This window comes from Coregonus lavaretus (assembly GCF_964263955.1).
Source record: "Coregonus lavaretus genome assembly, chromosome: 39".
Taxonomy (NCBI): domain Eukaryota; kingdom Metazoa; phylum Chordata; class Actinopteri; order Salmoniformes; family Salmonidae; genus Coregonus; species Coregonus lavaretus.
This window is the reverse complement of record NC_140026.1, coordinates 14,875,709-14,896,408: the sequence shown is the minus strand read 5'-3', so window position 1 is coordinate 14,896,408 and position 20,700 is coordinate 14,875,709. Positions and strand designations below refer to the sequence as shown.

Genomic DNA, 20,700 nt, shown 5'->3' with positions numbered 1-20,700 from the left:
CTGCCGACGTAATCGTCTGTGGTTTCAACAGGCTTCCAGTTGCGACGACCACGAAGATCCATCTGCTAGCCTCGGCCCGCTAGCACACACAAACAACAGCCGTGCTTCCTGCTAGCCAGTGCTGTAGCACCAATTCGAACTGCTCTCGAACTCACATATTGCTGATCACTGGACCTTATGATCACTCAGTTGCACAGCTGAAGCCTGCTGGACTGTTCCTTTACACGGTACCCTGTCCTGTTTATCTGTTTAGCCTCAGCCCAAACTTTCATCGGCATTACCAGTTGTTGTCTTAGCTCTCTCGAATAACACCTGTGATTGCTTTTTGCCTCTCTCCCATGTCAATATGCCTTGCCTATTTCTGTTCCAGTTAGTTTGTATTATACAATTTCACTGTAAAGCCCCAAGCTCCTCTCAAACTGCCTCAAATAGCTCCTTTGTTCCACCCCCCATACTCGCGGAGACCGGCTCATTCGGTGCCTCCAGTGATGCTATCTCTTTCATTGTTACCCAATGCTTAGGTTTACCTCCACTGTACTCATATCCTTCCATATCCTTGTCTGTACATAATGCCCTGAATCTATTCTACAACGCCCGGAAATCTGCCCCCTTTACTCTCTGTACCCAACGCACTAGAAGACCAGTTCTTAAAGCCTTTAGCCGTAGACTTATTATAGTCCTACTCTGTTCCTCTGGTGATGTAGAGCTTAACCCAGGCCCTGCAGCCCCCAGTATCACTCCTACTCCCCAGGAGCTATCATTTGTTGACTTCTGTAACCGTAAAAGCATTGTTTTTTTTACATGTTAACATCAGAAGCCTCCACCCTAAGTTTGAGTTATTCACTGCGTTAGCACAATCCGCCAACCCTGATGTTCTGGCAGTGTCTGAATCATGGCTTAGGAAGGCCACCAAAAATTCAGAATTGTCCATCCCAAACGACAACATTTTCCGTCTAGATAGAACTGCCAAAGGGGGCGGAGTTGCAATCTACTGTAGAGAGAGCCTGCAGAGCTCTATCATACTATCCAGGTCTGTGCCCAAACAGTTTGAGCTCCTACTTCTAAAAATCCACCTTTCCAGAAATAAGTCTCTCTGTCACGCCCTGGCTCTGGGGACTCTTATATGTTGAGCCAGGGTGTTAGTTTCTATGTGTAGTGTCTATGTTTTGTTTTCTATGCGTTCTTTTCTAGATCGTGTATTTCTGTGTTGGCCGGGGTGGTTCCCAATCGGAGGCAGCTGTGTCTTGTTGTCTCTGATTGGGAACCATACTTAGGCAGCCTGTTGTGCACTTGTGATTTGTGGGATCTTGTTCCGTGTAAGGTTTGTGTTTGTTAACCTTGGACTTCACGTATCGTTTATTGTTTTTGTTCGTGGTGTACTTAATAAATAAGAATGTACGCATATCACGCTGCGTCTTGGTCCGCTCATTACGACGATCGTGACACTCTCACTGTTGCCGCTTGCCCTGGACACCATATGTGAATTGATTGCCCCCCATCTATCCTCAGAGTTCGTACTGCTTGGTGACCTAAACTGGGATATGCTTAACACCCTGGCCATCCTACAATCCAAACTAGATGCCCTCAATCTCACACAAATTATCAAGGAACCTACCAGGTACAACCCTAAATCCGTAAACATGGGCACCCTTATAGATATCATCCTGACTAACTTACCCTCTAAATACACCTCTGCTGTCTTCAACCAGGATCTCAGCGATCACTGCCTTACTGCCTGCGTCCGTAATGGGTCCGCGGTCAAACGACCACCCCTCATCACTGTCAAACGCTCCCGAAAACACTTTAGCGAGCAGGCCTTCCTAATTGACCTGGCCCAGGTATCCTGGATGGATATCGATCTCATTCCGTCAGTAGAGGATGGCTGGTTGTTCTTTAAAAGTGCTTTCCTCTCAATCTTTAATAAGCATGCCCGTTCAATAAATTCAGAACTAAGAACAGATATAGCCCCTGGTTCTCATCAGACTTGACTGCCCTTGACCAGCACAAAAACATCCTGTGGCGTACTGCATTAGCATCGAATAGCCCCCGCGACATGCAACTTTTCAGGGAAGCTAGGAACCAATATACACAAGCAGTTAGGAAAGCAAAGCCTAGCTTTTTCAAACAGAAATTTGCATCCTGTAGCACTGACTCCAAAAAGTTTTGGGACACTGTAAAGTCCATGGAGAATAAGAGCACCTCCTCCCAGCTGCCCACTGCACTGAAGCTAGGAAACACTATCACCACCAATAAATCTACAATAATCGAGAATTTCAACAAGCATTTTGCTACGGCTGGCCTTGCTTTCCACCTGGCTACCACTACCCCGGCCACCAGCTCTGCACCCTCCGCTGCAACTTGCCCTTGCCCCCCCATTTCTCCTTCACACAAATTCAGACAGCTGATGTTCTGAAAGAGCTGCAAAATCTGGACCCCTACAAATCATCTGGGCTAGACAATCTGGACCCGAAATTGGCGCAACCCTTATTACTAGCCTGTTCAACCTCTCTTTCGTAATGTCTGAGATCCCCAGAGATTGGAAAGCTGCCGTGGTCATCCCCCTCTTCAAAGGGGGTGACACTCTTGATCCAAACTGTTACAGACCTATATCCATCCTGCCCTGCCTTTCGAAAGTTTTTGAAAGCTAAGTTAACAAACAGATCACCGACCATTTTGAATCACACCGTACCTTCTCCGCTATGCAATCCGGTTTCCGAGCTGGTCATGGGTGCACCTCAGCCACGCTCAAGGTCCTAAACGATATTATAACCACGATCGATAATAGACAGTATTGTGCAGCCGTCTTCATCGACCTGGCCAAGGCTTTCGACTCTGTCAACCTCCGCATTCTTATTGGCAGACAAAATAACCTTGGTTTCTCAAATGACTGCCTCGCCTGGTTCACCAACTACTTCTCAGCTAGAGTTCAATGTGTCAAATCGGAAGGCCTGTTTTCTGAACCTATGGCAGTCTCTATGGGGGTTGCACAGGGTTAAATTCTTGGGCCGACTCTTTTCTCTGTGTATATCAATGATGTCGCTCTTGCTGCTGGTGATTCTCAGATCCACCTCTACGCAGATGACACCATTTTGTATACATCTGGCTCTTCATTGGACACCGTGTTAACAAACCTCCAAACGAGCTTCAGCGCCATACAACACTCGTTCCGTAGCCTCCAACTGCTCTTAAACACTAGTAAAACTAAATGCATGCTCTTCAATCGAACGCTGCTGGCACCCGCCCACCCGACTAGAATCACTACTCTCGATGGGTCTGACCTAGAGTATGTGGACAACTACAAATACCTAGGTGTCTGGTTAGACTGTAAACTCTCCTTCCAGACTCACATTAAGCATCTCCAATCCAAAGTTAAATCCAGAATCGGCTTCCTATTTCGCAACAAAGCCTCCTTCACTCATGCTGCCAAACATGCCCTCGTAAAACTGACTATCCTACCGATCCTTGACTTCGGTGATGTCATTTACAAAATAGCCTCCAACACTCTACTCAGCAAATTGGATGTAGTCTATCACAGTGCCATCCGTTTTGTCACCAAAGCCCCATATACTACCCACCACTGTGACCTGTACGGTCTTGTTGGTTGGTCCTCACTACATATTCGTCGCCAAACCCACTGGATCCAGGCCATCTATAAATCACTGCTAGGCAAATCCCTGTCTTATCTTAGCTCACTGGTCACCATAGCAACACTCACCCGTAGTATGCGCTCCAGCAGGTATATCTCACTGGTCATCCCCAAAGCCAACACCTCCTTTGGCTGCCATTCCTTCCAGTTTTCTGCTGCCAATGACTGGGACGAACTGCAAAAATCTCTGAAGCTGGAAACTCTTATCTCCCTCACTAACTTTAAGCATCAGTTGTCAGAGCACCTTACCGATCACTGCACCTGTACACAGCCCATCTGAAATTAGCCCACCCAACTACCTCATCCCCATATTGTTATTTAGTTTGCTAATTTGCACCCCAGTATCTCTATTTGCACATCATCTCTGTATATATATTTTCTATTTTCTGTTGTATTTTTGACTTTATGTTTTTTTGTTTTACCCCATACAGTGGGGGAAAAAAGTATTTAGTCAGCCACCAATTGTGCAAGTTCTCCCACTTAAAAAGATGAGAGAGGCCTGTCATTTTCATCACAGGTACACGTCAACCATGACAGACAAATAGATACATTTTTTCTCCAGAAAATCACATTGTAGGATTTTTAATGAATTTATTTGCAAATTATGGTGGAAAATAAGTATTTGGTCACCTACAAACAAGCAAGATTTCTGGCTCTCACAGACCTGTAACTTCTTCTTTAAGAGGCTCCTCTGTCCTCCACTCGTTACCTGTATTAATGGCACCTGTTTGAACTTGTTATCAGTATAAAAGACACCTGTCCTCAACCTCAAACAGTCACACTCCAAACTCCACTATGGCCAAGACCAAAGAGCTGTCAAAGGACACCAGAAACAAAATTGTAGACCTGCACCAGGCTGGGAAGACTGAATCTGCAATAGGTAAGCAGCATGGTTTGAAGAAATCAACTGTGGGAGCAATTATTAGGAAATGGAAGACATACAAGACCACTGATAATCTCCCTCGATCTGGGGCTCCACGCAAGATCTCACCCCGTGGGGTCAAAATGATCACAAGAACGGTGAGCAAAAATCCCAGAACCACACGGGGGGACCTAGTGAATGACCTGCAGAGAGCTGGGACCAAAGTAACAAAGCCTACCATCAGTAACATACTACGCCGCCAGGGACTCAAATCCTGCAGTGCCAGACGTGTCCCCCTGCTTAAGCCATTACATGTCCAGGCCCGTCTGAAGTTTGCTAGATTGCATTTGGATGATCCAGAAGAGGATTGGGAGAATGTCATATGGTCAGATGCAACCAAAATATAACTTTTTGGTAAAAACTCAACTCGTCGTGTTTGGAGGACAAAGAATGCTGAGTTGCATCCAAACAACACCATACCTACTGTGAAGCATGGGGGTGGAAACATCATGCTTTGGGGCTGTTTTTCTGCAAAGGGACCAGGACGACTGATCCGTGTAAAGGAAAGAATGGGGCCATGTATCGTGAGATTTTGAGTGAAAACCTCCTTCCATCAGCAAGGGCATTGAAGATGAAACGTGGCTGGGTCTTTCAGCATGACAGTGATCCCAAACACACCGCCCGGGCAACGAAGGAGTGGCTTCGTAAGAAGCATTTCAAGGTCCTGGAGTGGCCTAGCCAGTCTCCAGATCTCAACCCCATAGAAAATCTTTGGAGGGAGTTGAAAGTCCGTGTTGCCCAGCGACAGCCCCAAAACATCACTGCTCTAGAGGAGATCTGCATGGAGGAATGGGCCAAAATACCAGCAACAGTGTGTGAAAACCTTGTGAAGACTTACAGAAAACGTTTGACCTGTGTCATTGCCAACAAAGGGTATATAACAAAGTATTGAGAAACTTTTGTTATTGACCAAATACTTATTTTCCACCATAATTTGCAAATAAATTCATTAAAAATCCTACAATGTGATTTTTGGGAATTTTTTCTCTCATTTTGTCTGTCATAGTTGACGTGTACCTATGATGAAAATTACAGGCCTCTCTAATTTTTTTAAGTGGGAGAACTTGCACAATTGGTGGCTGACTAAATACTTTTTTTCCCCACTGTATGTAACTCGGTGTTGTTGTATTTATCGCACTGCTTTGCTTTATCTTGCTTTAAGATGTCCAATCCTGAGGTTGCAGTGTGGAAAGAGAAATATAAATGTCCATCAGTAAAATGGGTTTAAAGTAATACTGCTGTCTGGTAAGCAATCAATACATTTTCAAGCAAACATTACATATACAGTATGTACTTTTATATGCTCTTGGTATCAAACTTAGTTGTGAAAGAGTTGTGATAGACTTGGCCCCACCACATGCATTAGTTACGGTTCTCCTGATGACCTATAGGAGGACTGTTATACATAGAACAGGACTCGATATGTACCAGGGTGAACAGGGGTGGAGCATTATGAGTGTATATGGGGGAATCACTTACAGGATAAAACAAGTCTATTTTATATCAGTCTCATTACCTATCATTCACAGAATCATGCTCTAACTGAAGTGTAACACCTGATAGTTAGACCTCCCGAGTGGCGCAGTGGTCTAAGGCACTGCATTGCAGTGCTAGCTGTGCCACTAGAGATCCTGGTTCGAATCCAGGCTCTGTCGTAGCCGGCCGCAACCGGGAGACCCATGGGGCGGCGCACAATTGGCCCAGCGTCGTCCAGGGTAGGGGAGGGAATGGCCGGCAGGGGATGTAGCTCAGTTGGTAGAGCATGGCGTTTGCAACGCCAGGGTTGTGGGTTCGATAAAATAATGTATGTGCTAACTGTAAGTCGCTCTGGATAAGAGCGTCTGCTAAAATGACTAAAATGTAAAATGTAAAAAATAGTTTAGTAGGGGTCAGGGGTGTACCTGGGTGGATAGGGCTCTTAGCTGTAGCCTAGTATACATTGATACAACTTCTACTTTAAAACTCTGTAAATCAATTATCGTAGTTCAAGAATGAACATGAACATGCTTTTTAGTCCAGGACTAGGCTTAATCTGTGTCTGGGAAACTTGCCCATGTGATGAGATAGAGGCTATATAGCATGCAGTGTGTCAGTGGACTGTGTTTCTAATTGTTATGGTCCTGATCAACAATGTAAGCATGAGAGAAAAAACATTGACACCACATAAACTTCCTGCTGAAACCACATAGTGAGTGAAAGGCCAACCAGGCATATCCAAAGCAAAGAGACGGCCTTGTCTTGAGCTCACAGCAGACCAAAGTGTTCAGATACCTGTGAACAGCTCACTGAGTGCATGATGCGTGGGTGGGTTTAGCATGGTAACAGTAGGTTGTCTCTGCAGAAGCACTCTGGACAAACATTCATACAGGGATACTGTATGTACAGAACCCAAGAGATGGAATAAGTCTATTTTAGTCCGTATCAGTTGTTTAAATAGATATTTATTAATGCAAAAAGAAGGCATATTCTGAACACAGGGATTTCAGGAGATCAGTTCAATCAATTAACACATACTGCATAAGCAAGGATGATGACGCTCAATTGAATTAGAAGTCACAGGCTAATATTTTTCTAATGCAATACGAGCAACTAAGCAATCTCAATTAATAATACTTTGCAATACATAGCGATGATACAGTATCTCCTACTTTACTCCAAAACTCATCTCTAGTCTATTGACACTGGCCTTAGCTTGATCTATTTCCTGGTGGTGTAGATGATGATTAAGATGGTCAGGCAGCAGAGGAGAACTCCAGTTCTTATGATGGAGAGAAGGACCAGGATTCTCATCTTTGTATCAACGTCACAATCTGAAATAATAAAATTGCTCTTTCAATGACAAAGACTGACCAGGTTAAAGCTATGATCCCTTATTGATGTCACTTGTTAAATCCACGTCAATCAGGGAGGAGGAGACAGGTTAAAGAAGGATTCTTAAGGTGCAACTCAATATCAATATTAGGAAGGTCTTCCTAATGTTTGGTATACTCAGTGTATACAGTGTCACTACACAACTCCACTACGGCCAGCAGTTGATACCGCAAATCAATAATTAACTGTAATGTTTATCTTTTTAACAATAGCATATACTGTATATATTACAAAATGTAGTCTACCTTCAACATCCAGCTTGGTCCCGTTCCCAAATAGTATCTCCCCACATGAGGCCACAGCACAGTAGTAAGTCCCAGCATCAGAGAGGCTGAGGTTCCTCTTGGGGAGGTTGTAGACACAGCTCTGTGTAGGAGACCCAGCATCAGGGCTCTTCTCACACTGATCACTCCTGTCTCCATGGGTGTAAATGATTCCTGGATGGGATTCTCCTGAGCCATGTCTGAACCAATAGACACTGTGTTCTCCTGCACAGGTCTCAGTGTGTATTGTACAGTTCAGAGTCACAGAGTCTCCGGGCTGGACTGACTCAGACACAGGCTGCTGGAGTATAGGCATATTTCTGGAACCTGAACATGACAAGAAGGCCAGTAAACCCATTTTATCTCTCTAGAATATCCCTGTGGCAAGTGTTGTAACTCAACATTTATTCAATTAAGATCTCATCTGATTAAGATAATACCTCATATTTACACTGTATATCTGTAAATTCAGTTTTACAAAAAATGTGTCATAATAATAACTTTCTCTTTACCTTTTATGATGAGAATGACTCCTTGTCCAAACTGCAAATTGTTTCCATAAGAACTTCCACAGTAGTATGTGCCTGAATCAGAGAGTTCCACGTCTTCGATCATTAAGTGATTTTTTCCTTGGCCACCATCCACTGAGAAGCGAGGGTTATCCTTAAACTCATGGTAAAATGTTGCATTACTGCTATACTTATAGATGGTTGAGATGAGCTGAGGGACATTTCTAAATGTTTGCTTGTACCAAGAGAACTTTACTCCTGTGTCGACTTTGTTGAAGCAGACCAAAACCACTGCGTCTCCAACGTTGGCTGAAATGAGACCATTCTCCTGACTGATGGATGAGGACTCAGTCCCAGCTAATCCATGAACAAGAGAACATAAAAATATATTAAGCTGTTACATACCTCAAATACATCTTTGGATTGTCAAGGTGTCTGTACAACTATAATTGGATACCTTGTGTCTCCAAATCAAGTGTGGACCTCACATAAGCAGAGAAATGTAAAAGATTGACTTACCCATCTCTACGAGAAGTGGAAATATCAGACACAGTGTGATCATCTTTAAAGTTGTCAACGCTTCACAACTTCGGTCTTCAGTGGAAAGAGTCCACCCATGTAGACAACACTTCAACAGTGGAGTTACAGGTGATTGGTCGAACTGGACCGAATTATTTTGGTTGACGCCTCATTCAGGCACGACTGTGGCATTTACGTGTGTCTTGTGCAGTTCAGAGTCACAGAATTTTCCTACAGGTAGAATCTTATCGTTTAGATTTCTACAAATTGAGCAGTAATTTTTGGAGCACAGTTTCACTTATTCTTTATCACTGCAGCTACTGTTGTCTAAGAGACTCAAATGTGTGAACTGTTTTGAACGTGCATTCTATGACACTGTCATCCACTAGGGCTTCTATCAGTCACTTCACCTCAGTAAAGACATCTATGAAGAAAACATGACAAACACAGCAAATGCAATACAGTGGTTTTCTTTTAGTGACCGCTCATTCAGGATTTACACTCAAATTAATAGATAGATAGAATGCCCTCCCATGATATTGTTATTGAGTAGGTCCATGGTTCTAGTGGCCTAACATCACACTGATTGAGAATACTGTCCTGATCTCTACGTCAAATTACCTAATATATAGCTCATTGTGTTTTTTCACACATTTTAGTTGACTTGGTATAGATAAGCTGCCTCATTAAAAGTGTTGGTTTAATGTTGCTAAAATGGTCAACTTGAAGAGTAAGTAGTATAGCCTACAGTATGAGAGAACTAAGAGTTCTAACATCCGGCTGAAAACCACAGAGAGAGAGAGAGAGAGAGAGAGAGAGGGAGAGAGAGAGAGAGAGAGAGAGAGAGAGAGAGAGAGAGAGAGAGAGAGAGAAAGAGAGTAAAGAGCAGAGAGAGAGAGAGAAAGGATATTGCATGCAATAGGCCAGCAGGCCCTATCAAAGCGTAGAGACATCCTCATCTTGTTTTCATCACAGACCACAGAGTACCTGTAAATAGGTTGATGTGTGTGTGACGGGGTGTTAGTGGCATGAGAAGAGAAAACACTTTTCAACACTACGACTTAAAGAATGCCTGAGTATGGTCCAAATGAATACATTCAACAACCTTTGTCTTGATTATTATTGAATGCATTATTCATCTTATCACAATCAAGTCAATATCAAATGGCAGAGAAGCAATGAATTTAATGTATTATTAGCTACAGTTACAATAACAAAACTAATACAGTTAATAAAGAGCTCGTGAATTTTAATGGACATATGTTTTATTGTTCTACTGTCTGATCCCAGAGTACACCTTCTCTTCCTCCATGTTGTTTCTCTGTCTTCTAGACCTGTTTTTCTTGTTGATTTCACCTTTATTTAACCAGGTAAGCCAGTTGAGAACAGGTTCTCATTTACAACTGCGACCTGGCCAAGATAAAGCAAAGTAGTGCAATAAAAACAACAGAGTTACATATGGGGTAAAAAAAACATAAAGTCAGAAATACAACAGAAAATATATATACAGTGTGTGCAAATGTAGCAAGTTATGGAGGTAAGGCAATAAATAGGCTATAGTGCAGAATAATTACAATAGTATTAACACTGGAATGCTAGATGTGCAAGAGATTATGTGCAAATAGAGATACTGGGGTGCAAAAGAGCAAAATAAATAACAATATAGGGATGAGGTAGTTGGGTGGGCTAATTTCGGATGGGCTGTGTACAGGTGCAGTGATCGGTAAGGTGCTCTGACAACTGATGCTTAAAGTTATTGAGGGAGATAAGAGTCTCCAGCTTCAGAGATTTTTGCAATTCGTTCCAGTCATTGGCAGCAGAGAACTGGAAGGAATGGCGGCCAAAGGAGGTGTTGGCTTTGGGAATGACCAGTGAGATATACCTGCTGGAGCGCAGACTACGGGTGGGTGCTGCTATGGTGACCAATGAGCTAAGATAAGGCGGGGATTTACCTAGCAGTGATTTATAGATGGCCTGGAGCCAGTGGGTTTGACGACGAACATGTAGTGAGGACCAGCCAACAAGAGCGTACAGGTCACAGTGGTGGGTAGTGTATGGGGCTTTGGAGACAAAACGGATGGCACTGTGATAGACTACATCCAATTTGCTGAGTAGAGTGTTGGAGGCTATTTTGTAAATTACATCGCCGAAGTCAAGGATCGGTAGGATAGTCAGTTTTACGAGGGCATGTTTGGCAGCATGAGTGAAGGAGGCTTTATTGCGAAATAGGAAGCCGATTCTAGATTTAACTTTGGATTGGAGATTCTTTATGTGAGTCTGGAAGTTGAGTTTACAGTCTAACCAGACACCTAGGTATTTGTAGTTGTCCACATACTCTAGGTCAGACCCGTCGAGAGTGGTGATTCTAGTCGGGTGGGCGGGTGCCAGCAGCGTTCGATTGAAAAGCATGCATTTAGTTTTACTAGTGTTTAAGAGCAGTTGGAGGCTACTGAAGGATTGTTGTATGGCATTGAAGCTCGTTTGGAGGTTTGTTAACACAGTGTCCAATGAAGGGCCAGATGTATACAAAATGGTGTCGTCTGCGTAGAGGTGGATCTGAGAGTCACCAGCAGCAAGAGCGACATCATTGATATACACGGAGAAAAGTGTCGGCCCAAGAATTGAACCCTGTGGCACCCCCATAGAGACTGCCATAGGTCCAGACAACAGGCCCTCCGATTTGACACACTGAACTCTATCTGAGAAGTAGTTGGTGAACCAGGCGAGGCAGTCATTTGAGAAACCAAGGCTATTTAGTCTGCCAATAAGAATGCGGTGGTTGACAGAGTCGAAAGCCTTGGCCAGGTCGATGAAGACGGCTGCACAGTACTGTCTATTATCAATCGCGGTTATAATATCGTTTAGGACCTTGAGCGTGGCTGAAGTGCACCCGTGACCAGCTCGGAAACCGGATTGCATAGCGGAGAAGGTACGGTGGTATTCGAAATGGTCGATGATCTGTTTGTTAACTTGGCTTTCGAATACTTTCGAAAGGCAGGGCAGGATGGATATAGGTCTGTAGCAGTTTGGATCTAGAGTGTCACCCCCTTTGAAGAGGGGGATGACCGCGGCAGCTTTCCAATCTCTGGGGATCTCAGACGTTATGAAAGAGAGGTTAAACAGACTAGTAATAGGGGTAGCGACAATTTCAGCGGCTAGTTTTCGAAAGAAAGGGTCCAGATTGTTACTCAGATTCAGAGCTACCAGTGGAGGCTCCTCAGAGGAGGAAGGGGAGGACCATCCTCCTCAGTGAATTTCATAAATATAAAAATTTAAAAACGTTTTAAAAGTTATCAGTTTAAGATAATACTATAATAAATATAATCACATGTCACAAAATAATTGATTATAACACACTATTTTGCAATGAAGGTCTACAGTAGCCTCAACAGCACTCTGTAGGGTAGCACCATGGTGTAGCTGGAGGACAGCTAGCTTCCGTCCTCCTCTGGGTACATTGACTTCAATACATGTTCTCACCCCCTTCCATAGACTTATACAATAATTATGTCAACTTCCAGAGGACGTCCTACAACCAATAAGAGCTCTTGCAGGATGAACTTACATGTTATCCACCAATGAAAGGATCAGAGAATGAATCTAGAACTGAAAGCATATGCTACAGCTAGCTAGCGCTGCATTGCATAAAATGTGGTGAGTAGTTGATAACAATAGTTTTATAGTTTTGAACAAATACATTTCTTCCAAAATGAAGGAGAAACAAGAGAGAGATAGAGAGAGATTTCGTCAATTTTTTTCACTTTCACTTTTAGCTAGCAATAGCCTACTGAAACACCCTGCACAAACAGAAGGATGCTATGTTAGCTAGCTGGCTATGACTATTCAACACTGGAACTCTTCCAAGTCATGGTAAGCTTTTGGTTTTACAAATGTATTGCCACCGGGGCCCACTGGTGTAAGTGCTAAACTGCTTCCTGACTGCACACTTTAACATTACTGCATGATTGTAGCAGGTTTCCTAACACATTAGTTCTATTAACTATGTTGACGATGACATTACTTTAGCTAATATGGTGACAACTATGTAGGCTGTGTGTAGCGGTTATGATATGGTTTGGCTTGGAAAGGTTTTTTCGCCTGGTCACATACAGCTGATGTGTTGTGTACTGAAGTCCACAAGCGAAGGGAAAAAGTGAAAGGAGGGGAGCGCATAGCTGTGAAAAGGAATACAACGTGGCTGTTATGAAAGTGAACTGTGTTTATGCGTGATCAGGGGTATATTCATTACGCCGATTCTGTTGAAAAACATTTCTTAAACGGAAGCAAACAGATCAAAAAGTGGATAAACATACCTGGATTTGCCCAATAGAAACTCTTGTTTGCAACTGTTGTACTAATGATTACACCCTGTATCAGCTGATGCAGGCAAGAAATGTGGAAGGAGGTATTGAATGTGTCAATGTGTGTCTCAAATCTTTCTCTTGACCTTTGTGCACCTATGTTGTAAACTTTCAATCATAGGCTAGGGTGTAGGAACCTCATGATGTTTATAAGGAAGATTTGAGTAACATGTAGTAGCATTAACCTATTGCTGTTACATTGAACTGAGTGAATGGAATATGAAATCGTCCTGCCTCATCTTAAATGGCACTGACCGACACTGGGAGCTACGTAATAGAGATTGTCTGCATCTTGGGCATGTGAAGAACAATTATGAAATGGAGGGAGATTTTACTATAGTGTAGGTACATTTTTGTAACTATTTTCACTGATCCACTGACCATGGTGGAGAGTTTGGCATCTGATTGATTGATTGCAACTGTGGACAGGCAGATTTTATACAGGTAACAAACTGAGAATAGGAGCACTCCCTTTAAGAGTGTGCTCCTAATCTCAGCTCGTTACCTGTATAAAAGACACCTGGGAGCCAGAAATATTTCTGATTGAGAGGGGGTCAAATACCTATTTCCCTCATTAAAATGCAAATCAATTGATAACATTTTTTACATGCGTTTTTCTGGATTTTGTTGTTGTTATTCTGTCTCTCACTGTTCAAATAAACCTACCATTAAATTTATAGACTGATCATTTCTTTGTCAGTGGGCAAACATACAAAATCAGCAGGGGATCAAATACCTTTTTCCTTCACTGTATCTCTAAATTCAGGTTTTAAAAACTAACTTTCTCTTTACCCTTTACATTGAGAATGGCTCCTTCTCCAAACTCCATCTTATTGCTATAAGAGCTCCCACAGTAGTATGTGCCTGAATCTGACAGCTGCATGTGTGAGATCCTTAGGTGATTCTTTTCTTGGCCATTTTCCACTGAGAAGCGAGTGTTATCCTTAAACTCATGGTAGAATGTTGCATTCTTTTCAAACTTATTGACACTTGAGAAGAGCTGAAGTCTAACTCCCAAGGTTTGCTTGTACCAAGAGAACAATACTGCCATGTCGCTTTCATGAAAGCAGTGCAAGATCACTGTGTCTCCAACGTTGGCTGACATGATACCACTCTCTTGACGTATGGATGAAGTCTCAGTTCCAGCTAGCACATGAACTAGAGAACATGAAAATATATTAACTATGCTATAGGTTACCCCAAATGCAACTTTGGATTGTCAAAGGGTCTGTTGAACAATACTTTAAAACATTTTGTCTCCAAATCAAGTGTGGATATCACATAAGCAGAGAAATACATAAGCCTGTGGTGCGCGTCGCAAGCCCGGTCCGGCCTGTTCCTGCTCCCCGCACCAAGCCTGTGGTGCGCGTCGCCAGCCCGGCCCGGCCCGTTACTGCTCCCCACACCAAGCCAGTGGTGCGCGTCGTCAGCCCGGTCCGGCCCGTTCCTGCTCCCCGCACCAAGCCTGTGGTGCGCGTCGCCAGCCCGGCCCGGCCCGTGCCTGCTCCCCACACCAAGCCAGTGGTGCGCGTCGTCAGCTCGGTCCGTTCCTGCTCCCCGCACCAAGCCTGTGGTGCGCGTCGCCAGCCCGGTCCGGCCTGTTCCTGCTCCCCGCACCAAGCCAGTGGTGCGCGTCGCCAGCCCGGTTCGGCCTGTTCCTGCTCCCCACACCAAGCCAGTGGTGCGCGTCGTTAGCCCGGTCCGGCCCGTTCCTGCTCCCCGCACCAAGCCAGTGGTGCGCGTCGCCAGCCCGGTCCGGCCTGTTCCTGCTCCCCGCACCAAGCCAGTGGTGCGCTTCGCCAGCCTGGTTCGGCCTGTTCCTGCTCCCCGCACCAAGCCAGTGGTGCGCGTCGTCAGCCCGGTCCGGCCCGTTCCCGCTCCCCGCACCAAGCCAGTGGTGAGCGTCGTCAGTCCGGCACGGTCCGTGCCTGTTCCACCTGTGCCTGGTCCGGCACCGGTCAGCTGCTCCATGCCGGAGCCAGAGCAATCCGCTCCACCGGTGTTCAGTCCAGCTCCGGCCAGCAGGGACAGACCACGAGGGCGAGAGAGAGAGTGGTGGTCACGCCCGGAGCCGGATCCGCCTCTGAGGCGGAATGCCCACCCGGCCCCTCCCCTGTGGTGTTTGGTTGGCGCGGTCGCAGTCCGCGCCTTTGGGGGGGGGTACTGTCACGCCCTGGCTCTGGGGACTCTTTAATGTTGAGCCAGGGTGATAGTTCCTATGTTTAGTTGTTCCTTGTTTTCTGTCTAGATCGTTTAGATCTATGTTGGCCAGGGTGGTTCCCGATCAGAGGCAGCTGTTGCTTGTTGTCTCTGATTGGGAACCATACTTAGGCAGCCTGTTTTGCACAGTTGATTGTGGGATCTTGATCTGTATAGGTTTGTGTTGGTGAACCTTTAGACTTCACGTATCGTTTTGTTGTTTTGTTGTTGGTGTAAAGTACTCATTAAAAGATGTACGCCTATCACGCTGCGCCTTGGTCTGCCTCTTACAATGATCGTGACAGTATGTCTCTATAAGCTTGGCACATCTAGCCACTGGGATTGTTGCCCATTCTTCAAGACAAAACTGCTCCAGCTCCTTCAAGTTGGATGGGTTCCGCTGGTGTACAGCAATCTTTAAGTCATACCACAGATTCTCAATTGGATTGAGGTCTGGGCTTTGACTTTCCAAGATATTTAAATGTTTCCCCTTAAACCACTAGAGTGTTGCTTTAGTAGTATGCTTAGGGCCATTGTCTTGCTGGAAGGTGAACCTCCGTCCCAGTCTCAAATCTCTGGAAGACTGAAACAGGTTTCCCTCAAAAATGTCCCTGTATTTAGCGGCATCCATCATCCTTCAATTCTGACCAGTTTCCCAGTCCCTGCCGATGAAAAACATCCCCACAGCATGATGCTGCCACCACAATGCTTCACTGTGGGGATGGTGTTCTCGGGGTGATGAGAGGTGTTGGGTTTGCGTAATACATAGCATCTTCCTTGATGGCCAAAAAGCTCAATTTTAGTCTCATCTGACCAGAGTACCTTCTTCCAAATGTTTGGGGAGTCTCCCACATGCCTTTTGGTGAACACCAAACGTGTTTGCTTATTTTATTCTTTAAGAAATGGCTTTTTTCTGGCCACTCTTCTGTAAAGCCTAGCTCTGTGGAGTGTATGGCTTAAAGTGGTCCTATGGACAGATACTCCGATCTCCGCTGTGTAGCTTTGCAGCTCCTTCAGGGTTATCTTTGGTCTCTTTGTTGCCTCTCTGATTAATGCCCTCCTTGCCTGGTCTGTACGTTTTCGTGGGCGGCCCTCTCTTGGCAGGTTTGTTGTGGTGCCATACTCTTTCAATTTTTTAATAATGGATTTAATGGTGCTCCGTGGGATGTTCAAAGTTTCAGATATTATTTTATAACCCAACCCTGATCTGTACTTCTCCACAACTTTGTACCTGACCTGTTTGGAGAGCTCCTTGGTCTTCAAGGTGCCTCTTGCTTTGTGGTGCCCCTTGCTTAGTGGTGTTGCAGACTCTGGGGCCTTTCAGAACAGGTGTATATATACTGAGATCATGTGACACTTAGATTGCACACAAGTGGACTTTATTTAACTAATTATGTGACTTCTGAAGGTAATTGGTTGCACCATATCTTATTTAGAGGCTTCATAGCAAAGGGGGTGAATACATATAATAATAATAATAATAATAATAATAATATGCCATTTAGCAGACGCTTTTATCCGAAGCGACTTACAGTCATGTGTGCATACATTTGTACGTATTTCACTTCACCAATTTGGACTATTTTGTGTATGTCCATTACATGAAATACAAATACAAATCCATTGAAATTACAGGTTGTAATGCAACAAAATAGGAAAAACGCCAAGGGGGATGACTACTTTTGCTAGGCACTGTACCTACCCTTCCCTTTGCTAGATCTTAGCTCCTCTGGCTCAGGCTAACATCGTTGTTGTTGGTTTGCATAGGCAACTGAGGGAGAGATAGCCTACCTGTTGGTTGTTTGATCAATAGGACTATAAAGTTCCCAAAAGTAAAAATCCTGTAGTATTTATATATTCGCAGAAAACCATTTTGGTTTCCTTTGACACTTTTGCTACTGCTTTCTGAACAATGATCTAAACAAAGCTGTGCTGTTCTGCTGCCTGAAAACACAGTCCAGTGCAGTGCCACATCAAAGTGAATAGCATGGCCTATTTGCATAAAAGGCCTCCTCTAGCTGATTGGTTATGGCGCACCGGTTTTAGCATATCTACAGTGGAGAGAACAAGTATTTGATACACTGCCGATTTTGCAGGTTTTCCTACTTACAAAGCATGTAGAGGTCTGTAATTTTTATCATAGGTACACTTCAACTGTGAGAGACGGAATCTAAAACAAAAATCCAGAAAATCACATTGTATGATTTTTAAGTAATTAATTTGCATTTTATTGCATGACATAAGTATTTGATACATCAGAAAAGCAGAACTTAATATTTGGTACAAAAACCTTTGTTTGCAATTACAGAGATCATACGTTTCCTGTAGGTCTTGACCAGGTTTGCACACACTGCAGCAGGGATTTTGGCCCACTCCTCCATACAGACCTTCTCCAGATCCTTCAGGTTTCGGGGCTGTCGCTGGGCAATATGGACTTTCAGCTCCCTCCAAAGATGTTCTATTGGGTTCAGGTCTGGAGACTGGCTAGGCCACTCCAGGACCTTGAGATGCTTCATACGGAGCCACTCCTTAGTTGCCCTGGCTGTGTGTTTTGGGTCATTGTCATGCTGGAAGACCCAGCCACGACCCATCTTCAATGCTCTTATTGAGGGAAGGAGGTTGTTGGCCAAGATCTCGCGATACATGGCCCCATCCATCCTCCCCTCAATACGGTGCAGTCGTCCTGTCCCCTTTGCAGAAAAGCATCCCCAAAGAATGATATTTCCACCTCCATGCTTCACGGTTGGGATGGTGTTCTTGGGGTTGTACTCATCCTTCTTCTTCCTCCAAACACGGCGAGTGGAGTTTAGACCAAAAAGCTATATTTTTGTCTCATCAGACCACATGACCTTCTCCCATTCCTCCTCTGGATCATCCAGATGGCCATTGGCAAACTTCAGACGGGCCTGGACATGCGCTGGCTTGAGCAGGGGGACCTTGTTTGCGCTGCAGGATTTTAATCCATGACGGCGTAGTGTGTTACTAATGGTTTTCTTTGAGACTGTGGTCCCAGCTCTCTTCAGGTCATTGACCAGGTCCTGCCGTGTAGTTCTGGGCTGATCCCTCACCTTCCTCATGATCATTGATGCCCCACGAGGTGAGATCTTGCATGGAGCCCCAGACCGAGGGTGATTGACCGTTATCTTGAACTTCTTCAATTTTCTAATAATTGCGCCAACAGTTGTTGCCTTCTCACCAAGCTGCTTGCCTATTGTCCTGTAGCCCATCCCAGCCTTGCGCAGGTCTACAATTTTATCTCTGATGTCCTTACACAGCTCTCTGGTCTGGGCCATTGTGGAGAGGTTGGAGTCTGTTTGATTGAGTGTGTGGACAGGTGTCTTTTATACAGGTAACGAGTTCAAACAGGTGCAGTTAATACAGGTAATGAGTGGAGAACAGGAGGGCTTCTTAAAGAAAAACTAACAGGTCTGTGAGAGCCGGAATTCTTACTGGTTGGTAGGTGATCAAATACTTATGTGATGCAATAAAATGTAAATTAATTACTTAAAAATCATACAATGTGATTTTCTGGATTTTTGTTTTAGTGTACCTATGATAAAAATTACAGACGTCTACATGCTTTGTAAGTAGGAAAACCTGCAAAATCGGCAGTGTATCAAATACTTGTTCTCCCCACTGTATGTGCTCGCTGGTCAGAGGCGTACTGGGACTAGAAATTGTTCTAGGTATTTCTAACACAGTGGCCCATTTTTTTCCTTGAGACCCCCACACCGGCCCATTTTTATCCTTGAGGTCCCCACTCTGGCCCATTTTTTCACTTGAGGCAGCCATTATTAACCAGATAGTGATATTTTCGCGTGAAAAACTCAAGTTAGACAGGCCCACTGGGCTTAAAATGAACCAGCCCATCTGGCATTTGGCACTTAACCCTAATTGCTCCTGTAAGTCGCTCTGGATAAGAGCATCTGCTAAATGACTAAAATGTAAATGTAATACCTTGTCCATAGACTGCTTATAGGGTAAGGATACCAATAAGTAATTTCAGGGGTGCAACGTTCACTGGGGACAGAGTCTCCTGGCTGGACATACTCAGACACAAGCTGATGTACAAAAGTTTTGCTTGATCCTGAAATAAAAAGTTAGTTCACAACTTTAGATGAGGGATTAACACATTTGAACAATTAACTGGCCCATTTTTTCACTTGAGGCAGCCATTATTAACCAGATAGTGATATTTTCGCGTGAAAAACTCAAGTTAGACAGGCCCACTGGGCTTAAAATGAACCAGCCCATCTGGCATTTGACCAAAATGCTAGATGGCCTGTCTGCCCCTGTCACTTATCACAAAATGAATTAAAAAAGGTGTCATATACTTCCAGAGAATGTATTTTAACACGTTACACGCTTCAGCACTCTGAGGTCCTTGTCCATAGACTGCTTATAGGGTAAGGAAACCAATAAGTAATTTCAGGGGTGCAACATTCACTGGGGACAGAGTCTCCTGGCTGGACATACTCAGACACAAGCTGATGTACAAAAGTTTTGCTTGATCCTGAAATAAAAAGTTAGTTCACAACTTTAGATGAGGGATTAACACATTTGAACAATTAACTGGCCCATTTTTTCACTTGAGGCAGCCATTATTAACCAGATAGTGATATTTTCGCGTGAAAAACTCAAGTTAGACAGGCCCACTGGGCTTAAAATGAACCAGCCCATCTGGCATTTGACCAAAATGCTAGATGGCCTGTCTGCCCCTGTCACTTATCACAAAATGAATTAAAAAAGGTGTCATATACTTCCAGAGAATGTATTTTAACACGTTACACGCTTCAGCACTCTGAGGTCCCGTTCTTTGAGCTTGTGTGGCCTACCACTTCGTGGGTGAGCTGTTGTTGCTCATAGATGTTTCCACTTCACAATAACAGCACTTACAGTTGACCTGGGCATCTCTAGCAGGGCAGAAATGTTACGAACTGACTTGTTGGAAGGGTGGCATCCTATGATGGTGCCATGTTGAAAGCCAGTGAGCTCTTCGGTAAGGCCATTCTACTGACAAAGTTTGTCGTTGTTGATGGTTTGGCTGTGTGCTCTATTTTATACAACTGTCAGCAACGAGTGTGGCTGAAATTGCTGAATCCACTAATTTGAAGGGTTGTCCACATACCTTTGTATATATACTGTATTTTAATAAGTTTGATTTTGAAAAATCTATGTCAGTTCCTCTTTAAAGATGCCTGAGTTTGGCCTAAATAAATACATTCAACTTCCTTTGTCCTGAATATTGTTAAACGCTTTATTCATCTTATCACAAGCCAGTCCCATGTCAAATCAGAGCAATTTACTCCATTCATTAGTAGCTACAGTTACAGTAATACAGCTAATAAAGTTAATAAAGCTGGAGTCAATAAATACCTAATTAATTTGAATGGACGTCTGTTGTATTGTT

At 44.0% G+C, this 20,700-nt stretch overlaps 1 protein-coding gene across 1 annotated transcript in view; it reads right to left on the bottom strand.

Annotated features, from left to right (window-relative positions):
* Positions 1–13,974, bottom strand: part of LOC311112971 (polymeric immunoglobulin receptor-like) — a gene marked incomplete at both ends in the record, with an annotated part of 31,450 nt that extends 17,476 nt beyond the window's left edge. Inside the window, 4 exons of the mRNA XM_084156098.1 lie at positions 7,685–8,029; positions 8,215–8,568; positions 8,731–8,805; positions 13,884–13,974. Coding sequence (XP_084012224.1) covers positions 7,685–8,029; positions 8,215–8,568; positions 8,731–8,805; positions 13,884–13,974 — 865 coding nt within the window. The remainder of the gene's footprint in view (positions 1–7,684; positions 8,030–8,214; positions 8,569–8,730; positions 8,806–13,883) is intronic.
* Between the last annotated feature and the right edge of the window lie 6,726 nt (positions 13,975–20,700).